Source organism: Pteropus medius, unplaced genomic scaffold (assembly GCF_902729225.1).
Source record: "Pteropus medius unplaced genomic scaffold, Ma_sr-lr_union100, whole genome shotgun sequence".
Lineage (NCBI taxonomy): Eukaryota > Metazoa > Chordata > Mammalia > Chiroptera > Pteropodidae > Pteropus > Pteropus medius.
Genome location: NW_024355205.1, coordinates 16,121,780 through 16,134,166, shown reverse-complemented (window position 1 = coordinate 16,134,166; position 12,387 = coordinate 16,121,780). Strand labels below are relative to the sequence as shown.

Below are 12,387 nucleotides of genomic sequence, written 5' to 3'. Positions count from 1 at the left end.
AAGGCAAGGTGGGCGGGGGGGGGGCGGGATTCATTCTGGTATTTTGAGGTTCAAAAAAAGTTATAATATTGTACTTGGAACACAAAGAACCACTTATTTACTTCTTGCTACTATTATAAATAATAACAGTTCAGTCCAGGTTACTGTGACCTCTGACAAATCAAGGAAACAAGTTATTTTCTCCTCTTGTGATTATAGCACATTGCGAGACACTTTGGGCCTTTTAATTAATAAATGTCCTGGTACTCTGAGTTTCCCTTTCAATTCATTTAATTTCAACAGTCTTTCAAAAAAAAAGAGCCAATAAACAAATATTGAATTATATTTTGCTGGGCTTTTCAAACCCTCAACCTCCAGACTATAAAAACATCTCATGTGTCTCCCACCCTGACCACCCTGCTACTTTTTCATATACCACAGGCCACCCATAGATACAAAGCCAGGGGCGAAGCTGACGTGGTCTACTTGGAGCCAGTAGACAGGAGAGCGATGAGACCTGATGAAGCACTTATGGACAGAATATAGTTCCTGTAAGAATTAGATGTTAAGGAAAAATTAAGAACTGAAAATTAGTTTTTCAACATAAGAGCCCATCTCTTCGGAAGGTACCGTTTTCCTCCTGACACTCCGTGTAATGACAATGATATGCAGTCCCATTGTCTTCAAACACAATTTACAAGACAGAAAACTATAAAGAATAAAGAACATTCACAGGAAATATGTTCCAATTTTAAGAAAACACTTGAGACAAGAAACCTAGAACACAGAATCACAAAAACATCTGAATTCCATTTAACTTTCAGGAGAAGAGTTGATCAAAGTATATGGGGAGGAAGAAGAGACTTGTTTTCCTTTTTCCCCCAGTCCATCAAGGTTTTGACTACAGCTGGCCTTTAAAAGTAGGGACGTTCTGAAAGTTCACAGCTACTCCCAGCCTCAGGACTAGACTGCTTGGGGCAAACCACTCCTGTGTTCCCAGAGGTACAAGTTAATATTTTATTACATCAAAATCTCCAACTGTTAAAAAGTTGGCTACACATCCTTGGAGGACACTTTCATTAGTAAATTACCTTGAAAAGAGAAGATTGATTCTTGCCCAAAAGCTCAATCGAAGAGCAGTCTGAAACACTAAGATATTATGAAATGTGCCTATTGAACTACACTGGCTATCCACACAATCCCAAAGCCCCAAAATACCAGCAGACACATGGCTTGCGCCAAGAGCTATCAAAGAAGGAGAGTTTGCTTTTGCTCCTTGAAATTTTTTAAAAATAGGCAAGTATAATCACATATGTAAGACTGCTTGTTACGTATCACAAAGTCATATTTATAAATTTAAAAGAACTTTAAAATCAAAACAAAAGCCCTTACTTTAAATGTCCACAAACTTGCCTAAGGTCACAGAGTTGTTTAACAGACTGACTCCCCATACAAAACCAAAACAAACTACTGTTTCTAGACTTCTTAAAAACAATCAAAACACAGACACACACACAATTGACCTTTAAAAGGATACACTGTGGGGTTGAAGTTCTTCAATATAAAGAAGGACGCAACAATGACCAAGACGAGAAATAGGGTGTTGTTATAGAAGATGGAAAATGTTGTAGCTTCATAATCAGCAACTTCATTTTTCTTCCACAAGATTCTGTAGACGTGGAAACAAATCAATCGAGTTTATAAATATGTATTAAAAAAATTTTAATACCACATGGCTCTAGTTCATTGTAAGGTAAGTTTTTCCTTTAGTGTTCTGGGCAGAATGTTTTTAATATTAAATTTAGTTGGCACTGTCCCATTTTTAATACTGAAAAAGATATTTCACTCTATTGATGCTGAAAAAAACAGTTGCTGGGTATGTTACCTTTTTCCACAGGCAGTCAGGGCTTTGGAGGGAGTGACTAATTGCAATTGGCTTGGTTTCATCAGTAGCCCAAACAGATATCTTTCTCTAGGTCCTCACCTAAAAAAAACTCGACAATCAGCAGCCTCATAGAACTTCCTTGGCTGTTTGCTGGCTTGAGACCCTTTCCAGCCTACAGATTACAGCCTTCAATATTAATTATACTTTAAGAGAAGACAATCTCAAAGGCAAAAGCTAGCTGTGGTCTCACAAAAGCAGACCTGTTTGTGACTATTTTAGCCATCTTCACTTAATTCAAGCGAAGAATTTACTTGATCATTAGGATTTAACTTTTGTAAAATCCATTTACTTCTTATTTAATCCACTGGACCCATTATACTATTTTATTAATTTAGTAGTATTTTATCAACCTCCTCTCTTACCTCTTCACACAGGCAACAGGAAGTTCCAGGGTGCCTATGAATAAGGAAGCCTTTCTTTCTCTTGGTTAATTAACTTTGTAAAGCAGTTTTTAAAAGGGTAGGTTGTGATCCATTAGTGAGATATAAAAATCAACTGAGTAGATCCAATGCTCAGGGAAAATAATAGTGGGTTAAGACCAGCATTTAAAAAGAAAAATTACAATAAGAAAGAACAGAAAAATATCACATGCACCACACACAGCAGGGTAATTACTGTTTTGTGAAACATTTGCATTTGTGTAAGTATGAGTATATTTGGTCAAAAAGTAAAATATATATATACATATATATTTTTTTTACTGTGGGTCACTATCAAAAAGGTTGAAAGCCACTGCCATTGATGCTTTGACCCCCAAAAGATAATACTCTGGGGTCAGCAGATACCCTCCACTAACCCTAAGGACAGCACTATGGCTAAGTCATTGGAAATTGCCACGTTATAGTCAACAAATGTTGGATGATTAAATTATACAACCTCCATCACAGCATTTCTCCCTAACACCTGTCATGCCCTGAATCAGAAACATCTTCAAAACAGTTTTCATGAAAGAATTATCTCAACCCTTCAGGTTATCCCAGCTCCTAATATGAGTATGTGGACAGTTGGAACAGACAGCTTTTATAACTTTTTCTAGTCCACTCGTACTCTAGTTCATGAAAAAATTTAGGACCCCAAGCGGCCTCATTGGCAATAGTTCTCCCAAAGCTCCACGGGCAGGCCATCTAGTTTGGGAAAACACTTCCCAAGCAAGGAGTCATTTTTCCAAGGAGCACTTCCTACAACAAAAAAAGTTGAGACCAAACTCAACAACTGTTACAATCAGATAATGCTAAATGACAGAGCATTGGTAAATCAAGAAGAAATAACACTCACACCCTGGGACAGATGTTAATAAATTTCTGATTCTTCTCTGCTAATTTCCATCCTTGGATGGACAGCAAAGCAGTTTCAAAGTGGCATGGAGCATATATTCTAAATGATTGTAAATGGAGCTTTGATAGATACACATCTAGACAAAGTGGTGCTGATAAGCCTTCTCTTAAATCAAATCTTTTGGAAGCAATTTATCCTTTGAAGGAGAAAACTATTAGATCATAACAGGGGTCTTAGTCCGTTATCAGGGTCAACCATGAGTACAAACCTGGGTACAACTGCATCCAGTGTGGCTTTTGTGAGAGAAATACTAATGGTATAAATTTCTACTGATGACAAAAAAAGAAATTTTATAATCTTCTGACACCATGTATTTTACGTTATCAATAAAACCTCCACTTCATCCTACTTTTAAATATCTGGTTCATTTCCAATTCCCACTGTGATCCATTAGTACTGACAACCTGAATACCATGCAAGATTCTGAGAGACATCTCAGGATCAAGAACAACTACCAGATCAAATCAGGCAAGTCTGCAGTGGGCAGATGTATAAAACCCACTTATTTCTCTAATGTAATTAATTGCCTAAACCCTACAGGAGCTACAAGAAGCATTTTGAAACTGGGTAACTATGATGTGCACTCCAGTTTAAGAACTGCTATTCTAATATGCATTTTTAAAAAGTATGCTAGATTCTCTAACCTCTGTCCCTATACAAAAATTTGCAATCAGAAAGCTATGTAGCCACAACTCATTAAAGCTGTTCCCTGAAAAAAGGACTTGTCAAGATTTTAATATTGTGCCTTCAGTTTTACAAAAGATCCATGAGAGATAACCATTTCAATGTTTTGGTGCCTTTCCAAAACCACTGTAAAAGACATTGTTCATTAAGTTACTCAGTGTCCCTTAAATAAGAAACCATTTGATAAGGTCCATTTCCAAGGTCCAGTGCCAGGAAAGTTTCTTTTCAGAAGGACTTGCGTGCTGCTTCTCATTGGGCACTGAAAGCTGTATGACCTCAGATGTTTCCCCTGACAACTTGGAAGCTGAGTTAAGTTTAGTGCTCAACTGGTGTAACTAACTCTGAGGTCCTTATTCAACTACCTTTTCTTATTTTTAAATGGTTTCTGATCTTTTAAAATTGTATTGCTTTGTTTTATACGCATTTTAATATTGCAAGTCCCCACAATGTCTTTTTAGAGCAAAGTAAGATAAAAATTCCATTTCACAAATCACTTTGTAGATATTGAAACTTAAGATCCATGAAAACAACTTCAACTCATCAACTCTATTCAACCATCTGGCAACTCTTAAGCACAAGTTTACTCAATCATTCAGAGACTTCTGCTACTCAGATGTTAGACTCTTAATTAAGCCTTCTAAGAGGAGCTAACAGGAAAAACTGGGGTGGGGGTAGGCCTAACAAATGTGGCACAGGATTGGGCAACAGGAAACAAACTGAGTTTTCTTTTTCCCAACCAAAGCAAATAACCCAGACTGGATGTCCACAGGGAGGCTCAGGAAAGAAATACCACCATCTAAAAATGCTAACATACAACCCAATGTAAACGCTTCAGACTCAGAGGGGTTAGGTGATACATTCAAAATCACACAGCTATCAAGTGGCAGAGCCAGCACTGGACAAAGCTCTGTAGCAGAACAGTTATGAGCATAAGCTCTCAAACCAAGCTCTCAAGCCAGACTGCCTATGTTCTTATCATGGCTTTACCACACACTAATCTACGGCTTTGGGCAAGTTACCCAAGCTTTCTCTATCTCAGTTTCCTGAGATGTAACAACAGTACCTACCTCTTAGGGCTCTTTAGAGAAATAAATGAACTGTGTACAGCACACCAAAAAGTATCTGGTAGTAATAAAACTCAAAAAGTCAATTATTCCCATTATTGTCTTCTATGATACCAATGTTTGCTTCAGACATTTCCAATACCTACCTACATTCTCTAAGGAGAAATCAGAAACTTATTTTCCACAAGGTATCCCCTTTTGTGATTACCAACAAGCACTTTAAATAAGGAATCAAACCTTTCATCTTTTTCCTTCCGAGACATCTTTCTATTATCAGCTTCAGAAAGTTTTCGAGTCACTTCTTTGGAAACAGCATCTTCCCTCTTCTGGGCTACTCTGGAAGGAAAAGAAAAGAAGTTTCCACATACTCCAGGAGGGAACATCACATTCTCAGAAACACTCTGTACTCATATTTTATATTGGCAACTGTATGATACTTTACATTTCAAGAAAATAAACTGGACAGAAAGTTCCAAATTTATTATACTCTACTAGCCAAAGAGAGCTCAAGAAACTTCCAACATGTGGTTTATTAGTTATGTGCTTTTTTGCTTAAAAGGGAGAATCTTCCAAAGTTTAGGTATGTAATATGAAAATAAAAGTCAAATGCTATTAGCAAAATTTCGTTACGAATCATTATAACTCCATTTTGTCTTAATCTATAATTTAACTGTTCAACAGATTAATTTGGTAAGGCATTAGCAAATGATATGTAATTTTAATTCCAGTAAATAACAGGAGAGAAAATTAGGCTTAAAAAACAAAGAGGAACTAACAGCTATACTATCTTAAAGAAATGATTTTAATTCTACTCCAAAAAACAATTTCACTAAAAATAAAAAAAAACACCATGTGGTCAGGGATAGACCACACCACTTTTAGTTAAATGGTACGATGATTGAAACAATATGGAATCAGCCAGAAAAGGCTGGAAGTGGTATTCAATATACCAGATTAGAATCTTTAGTGACAAGTCAGAAAAGAAAAATTAAATGTATACTCATCAAAAAATCCATATGGTGAATTTATCACGTGGGGTTGCTAGTGAAAGAAAGGATAAAATTTAAAGTATGATGAAATACAAAATGCTTCCCAAAGATTATGACATTTAAATTCAACACGTTTTTGACAAGCCATAAATATACAAGAAAAAGAACTGATCACAAGCAACACGTAACAATTACCCATATAGTCCCATATGAAAACATTCAGCACAATACTAAGATGTGTTAAAGGCAACAGGATGTGGAACACAGACATAGAAATCTATTCATTCTATATTGAATTAATCAATCCCTCGTGACCATGCTATATTTAGTTCTGGTCAGTATGCCAAGGAAAACTGTAGAGAAATCTGGATGGATTCCTGAGAAGAAAGCCCAAGATCATCCACAGCAATAGTTTTCAACCTTTCTTTAACCAGCAGAGCCTCCAGAATACAAAGCAAGCACAAATTCTGTCTGGTTTTACCTATGTCGCCATCTCTCTCAATCACGATCCAAGTTAGAATCAACATTGTTAAAAAGAAAACTTTAGATCAGCTTCAACTAATGTATTTTTCCACAAATTGATAACTAGAAGGAGAAAAATCTATTTGTCTAAGAAAAATAAACAAAAGAAAATTAAGCTCTGAAACCTAAAGAAAAAGGCAGCTAAGGGGGCAGACAGCTGTCTTTTTAAGATACTTTAGGACACAATAATGTACTTTTCCCTCCAAAAATCCAACTTAACCCAACTCATTTTATTATGTGATATAAAAGTTCTGATATGAAGAGCAGAGACTCTCACCTCTGAACCTGTTTAGCAGACCAGACACTCAGTAAGTGTTTCTGAACTTCACATAATATCACTTATTTTTCTAAGAAAGGTCAGCTGAAAAGAAATGGACAGAATTTACAGCAGAAACCTTTCTTAACTAAACGGGGGAGGGGGGGCGGGAACACACACCTAACTGTCAGGACTCTAGGACACAGGAAGAAACCATTTTCAAGAGTTAGTTATCTCCCAGCATCTTCAGGACAAATAGTCAATCAATCATCTGTCCATATGACAAATCTTCCTGAAAAGGATGAACCAGATCGTTAACTTTTCTTCTAGGTCTCAAATTTAGTATTCCACAACCACACTATAGGTATATTACAGTTCATGAAGAAGATGCCCTACCCACCATCTTAGGGCTCTTAGAAAATAAACCGCACTCAGAACTGAATGCTCTAAAACAAGACAGAGGCCACTCCAGTGATCCAGCACTCAGCCAACTGTGATAACCCACAAAATCAACTGTTCTTTTTCTAGTATTTTTTTTACATCAGTATGTCAGAAATTTTCCAGAATAAAAAATCAAAATACTATCTATTTAATTCCTTAAACACATCTTTGCAAACATTTTTTAAGTCATATCACCTTAAGAAAAAAATTCCTAAGGGCTCTCTCACCCCCAACCTGTCCAACACTGCACATAAACATTTATTGTGTGTCAGACACTATGCTTATCACACATTATATTTAATCCTCGCCATCCTATGAGGTACCATTAGTATTCTCATTTTACAACTCAAGAATCTGAATTCTAGAAAGGTAAAATATATACCCATGGTTACACATGTAAGAGCAGCGGAACAGGGAATGGAATCCAAACTGTCAACTCTGAAGTCATCTTCCCTGACTACCATCACCCAACCAGACCCAGCATCACCCTTGCTCTTTGACCTTAACCTTCTTGTTAATCTGTGGGAGTTTCGATGTCAGTGGCAATATTTAACATTAAACCAAAACTATGACTTAAACAAAATTCCACGCTGAGAGAGTCTATTTATCAGTAACTCACTGAAATTTTTACTGAACTAAATGTACCATTAACTGTTGTAAGGGATATAAGAAATGGAAGTTGCCCTCATCAAGCTAAAAGCAGAAGTGAAAAAGTAAAAAGAACACGATTGCGATTCCATAAAGGTGAATGAAAACGGACATGCACATCAAGTGAAAAAAGCTAAGTCCCAAAGGGACTGAGTTCCAAACGGATTAACAAGATGAGCTGTGTTAAGAGCTTCGTCACTCACAGATGGCTATGCCTCCACAAGAAAGACAGCCCAGAAGAGCAGAGGCTGAGAATGGCAGTTGGTGAAGAGGGACTGTCAAGCAGAAAGATGACAAAGATGAAGTGATCACTCTACTGGTCTAACAAAACTGCAGCTACGTACAACCTGAGCTCCTATGGGTCCAGAATAGCAGTGGAGAAGCTGTTGAGATCACTTTCAGTCACGGAGGTTATATGGCCTCCTAATAATAAATCCCCTTTAAATGATATCACCTTGATTTGTTTCCATTCCTTGTCACCAGAAAGAGCCTAACACGGGGACAAGAAATTTAGGAAGAATTTCTCTGGAAAAGATTCCTAAATCTTAAAATAACAGGCACTTAAGAATGAAAAAGCAGGGAGAGAATCCTAAATTACGGAGGGCACAAGATATATTCAACTGATGACATGAAGGCTAAGTTAGAAGAGCTAAGGCCCAATCTTGAAAGATGAGGCCACACTGGTAGGAGGCAGATGACATATTCCAGGGACCTGGAAGAATTTGGCTTTAATACACTTAGGGAAAAAAGAGAAAGCCATGGTGAGTTTTAAGTAAGAGAGTGACATAAAAATGATGGCAGATAAGAATACGTGTCCTACATCCCATAAAACAAAAATAACACCTGCAGTTCACTCTCTCATGAATGATGTAAGGATTATGTAAAGTGCTTTATAGAGTGCATGGCAGAGAGGGCCCTAAACTTGTTTTTAAGAGACCAGATGGAGACTGCTACAACAATCCAAATAAAAACAGTGTCCAAATTAGAGTGTGAACTATGGAAATGAAAAGACAAAGTTCACACAAACACACTGGTACTTCAAGTCTCAGCAAAATTCCAACTGTCTTTAAGAAAGTACTTCCAAAGAAATATAGCACCAAGACTCCATTAAGGCAGCAAAGAAATATCCTGCTATTTTAAATCAAGTAGCAAAGTGTGCATGAAAACAACTTCAATGGGCACCTTTTCCAATTAAACATTAATTCATACCTGCTTCCCATAGGACCATGGCACTCTGAAATAACAAATGTTGAATTTAGACTGCTCCCCCCACATTTTAACCTTATGAAACTAGAGCATACAATTGTTTATAATGTATAAATGTATAGTTGTGAGACTTGGATTTTCTTCTCCAAAAACTCTCATTACGATAATGAAATATTTTATAATATGTGATCTTAAAATAGAGGGAATATAGTAATATTTTACATTTTCACACACTCATAAGAAAAAAATGCAATTAGCATTAAAAATGTCAGCGTTTAATAACAAAAAAGAAAGACAACTTCTTTCACATCTAAAAATAGAACATGAAGGGCCCAGAACAATTCTTTCCAGAAAGAATTCCATTTGCTTCTGAAATGTTAATTTACTTAGCAGGTTTGTTTTCCTGATTAAACCCCATGATTAAGGATACTGCTTAACTATTCTAATTCCACCCTCAAAACCTACTTTCATAGCAGTATCAGAAATCACTGTCTCTGCTTCAGTTAGCTAATAATTCTTCATAGCATTAAGATGCCTTTCCCCCAAAATACAGACATATTTATCTCAAATTAATACTTATTGACACCAACACACAAATAGTCTTTAAGACATCCTACTATATAAAAATGCAACATACTTTCGCTTGAGAAATATACTTACTTGTGTTTGAGAACAAATTTCACATTTTTGTAGGCAAAGGCTACCAAATAAGTGCTTACTAGGGTCATCACGCTATACAGAACTGCAGACTGAATAAGATCCATATGCCATATTCGCCAATATAACCCTGAATTAAGATGGGGGGGGGTACAAAAAGAAACAAAACATTACCACCCAGTTATAAAGGCCTTCTGAAATAATTAGAGCTAAGCCTGATAAAATACAGTCGAGCTTAAGGAATACAATATAACACATTAGGAACTTCAGAAGTGAAATATCAAGTAAGAAGTTACAGCCCCAAGCCTTCCCAATTCAGAACACTTAAAAAACATAACCTTCCTATTACTAGACCCGATGAGATTTCTTTGTTTCTTCTAAAATGAGAACTCTGGCTCAACACAATCACAATCCAGACTTCAAATTTTATTCATCAAGGTACTATTATGGTAAATACAGGTCACTCCAAAATCCCACATGCAGTCCTAAACCAGTTTCTGTGCTGACGTGGCTATTATTTGAAATCAAGGGAGTGTTCCGAGCGGCCGGTGAACTACTAGGGTCTCACACTACATTAATTGCACGACGAGTTTTATTAAGGCCGAAAGGGAAAACAAATCTGGATTTGACCGCCCAAAAAACACTGCAGCAGTGTGAAAGTCAGGAAATTCAAATTCAGGAATTTTGGCTAAGTCTGCAAAGTTTTTCCACCCAAGTGAGAACTGCCCTAATAAGATGATTAAAGAATTTTAAGAAGGTAAATCACTGGCCCTTGGCAGTGGTCCAACATCTCATGAAATTAGGAAGATGATGCTCAGCAGTGTAAAGCGGTTCACCTAAAGCTACATTCAATGCAAGGGTTAATGGGAATCTCCCTCTCTTTTAATTCATTAGTTTCTCCAAAATAATGATACTAGTTTATGACCTCGTAATGGCAAACGACAGTTGGCTGTGTGGAAAAAAAAACAGACAGCAGGTTATATGCAGATGTTCACACCAGATCTTAACTAGGGTGCTTGTTTAAATACACATTCGGAGCTACCATCTCAATGCTAGTGCATCATAAATCTCAGGTACTGGGGCCCAGGAACGAGCATACTTTTAAAAAGCGACACAGTAACTTTCCTGTAATACCGCCCACCACTATCCCAGACGAGAACACTGAGGTCCATAGGGACCACGCGCTTTCCCGAGCTCGGGGTGAGCTCGGGGGAGAGCGCGAGCCGAAGATCCCAGCGCTTACTCTCGCTGGTCCGCCGGGCCCTGCCACGTCCTCGTCCAGCCCGACCCTCCAGCGGCCTCCCCCACCCGCCTGCTCCCAGCACTCACAAATGGGGATGGCGGACACGATAAAGGCATTCCCGAAGAAGAGCGCGGAGGACTTCGCCGAGAGGTTGCGGCTGAAATCCTGAAGAAGCAGGTCTTCCTCGGATTGCTGCTTGGAGCCGCCTTTGGGAGCCATGGTGGAGCCAGAGCTACGAGTGCCGAGAGGGCGCGAAGTCCCTGACACCGCCCCCACGACCGCCGTATCCGCTGGCGACTCGTCAGCGCTGCGCGCGGAGGCGGGACTCACGCGGCGCGGAGCAAGCTTCCCCAGGATTGGCCAGCCAGGCGTCGCTACGTAAGCCTTTCGGCATGATTGGCCGAGCAGTCCAGACTTCCGCACTCCTTGCGAGCCACTTGACTCTTCGGCTTCCACTGGAATGGTGGGATTTGTAGTTTAGTGGATACTTCTTTTTTTAATTAACAAAACTTTATTGACATTTTAACTTATTGACTTCACAGCTGCTAGTAGACTAATGCTTTCCAAGTCTGGAATTCCAAAATAAGAACTTCCGGTCCTGCGTCATACAATCATCCACAGAGTTAGTACCCTCTGTGTGTGCCCAGTCCTGGGGCATAAGAGGAGGAAGAGGAGAAAGGTAGATACAGCTAACATGTGTTGAGTCCCTTCTCCTTTCACGTCCATTGTTTAATTAAATATCCTCAAAAATCCTATGCAATGCATATCATTGCCCCGTTTTGCAAATGAAGAACCTGAGAGTGGGAGACCCATAGGGCTGGTCTCCTGGGCGGGGCTCTTTTCACCGGAATTAAGGGTTACATCTGTACGACAAAGAAGGCACTTGCACTTTTAAGGAATTCATGGTCTCATTGATGAAGATAATATTTAACATGTGTCTAAAACATTTACAAATTACTACTATTTTATTACTTTTATTTCAACTAAGTTTTTAAAGTAGTGTGGTCTCCAGAGCCATGCTAAATTAAACATAAAAGACAACATGTTGGCTGCACAGGCGTCCTCTGAATCTCAGAAAATTGAATATGCCTATTAAAATAACTAATACTGCTTTTAACTCACCAAATTATCATTTTTTCTTCAAAAAATAATCCTCAACCACTTCTCTCGCAGCCAAAGCTTTTTTCGTCTACGTTACTGACATCAGACAAAACTCCCTCAATCTCTATCCTCTCTATCATCAAATTTGTAGATCTTTCTCTCTCACCTTACCCAAACTGTAATCTGCCTCCACAGCTTCCATTCTAATGGCATTGTCTTCAACCTTTTTCAATCTATTCTCTATATAGGTACCACGGTGAGTTTTCCTGAGCTATAAATCCTTCCATTGTCAAATGCGGTTTTCACCAATTCACTGC

At 38.2% G+C, this 12,387-nt stretch overlaps 1 protein-coding gene across 1 annotated transcript; it reads right to left on the bottom strand.

The window, feature by feature from the left end:
* Positions 1–252: 252 nt before the first annotated feature.
* Positions 253–11,242, bottom strand: LOC120598677 (translocon-associated protein subunit gamma). The gene is made up of 5 exons (XM_039857668.1): positions 11,056–11,242; positions 9,730–9,856; positions 5,245–5,343; positions 1,517–1,648; positions 253–528 (listed from the first exon to the last, which is right to left on the bottom strand). The coding sequence occupies exons 1-5, from the start codon at positions 11,186–11,188 to the stop codon at positions 462–464; spliced, it is 558 nt and encodes a 185-aa protein (XP_039713602.1). The 5' UTR covers positions 11,189–11,242; the 3' UTR covers positions 253–461.
* Positions 11,243–12,387: the final 1,145 nt, after the last annotated feature.

Bases quoted from the DNA above. Each gene is read 5' to 3' on its own strand.
- LOC120598677 (XM_039857668.1), bottom strand. From the start codon at position 11,188: ATGGCTCCCAAAGGCGGCTCCAAGCAGCAATCCGAGGAAGACCTGCTT. The intron at 9,857-11,055 runs GTGAGTGCTGGG...ATCTTAATTCAG, and splicing joins CGTGTCCGCCATCCCCATTT to GGTTATATTGGCGAATATGG. The intron at 529-1,516 runs GTATCCTTTTAA...TAATTCTTACAG, and splicing joins AAGAACTTCAACCCCACAGT to GAACTATATTCTGTCCATAA.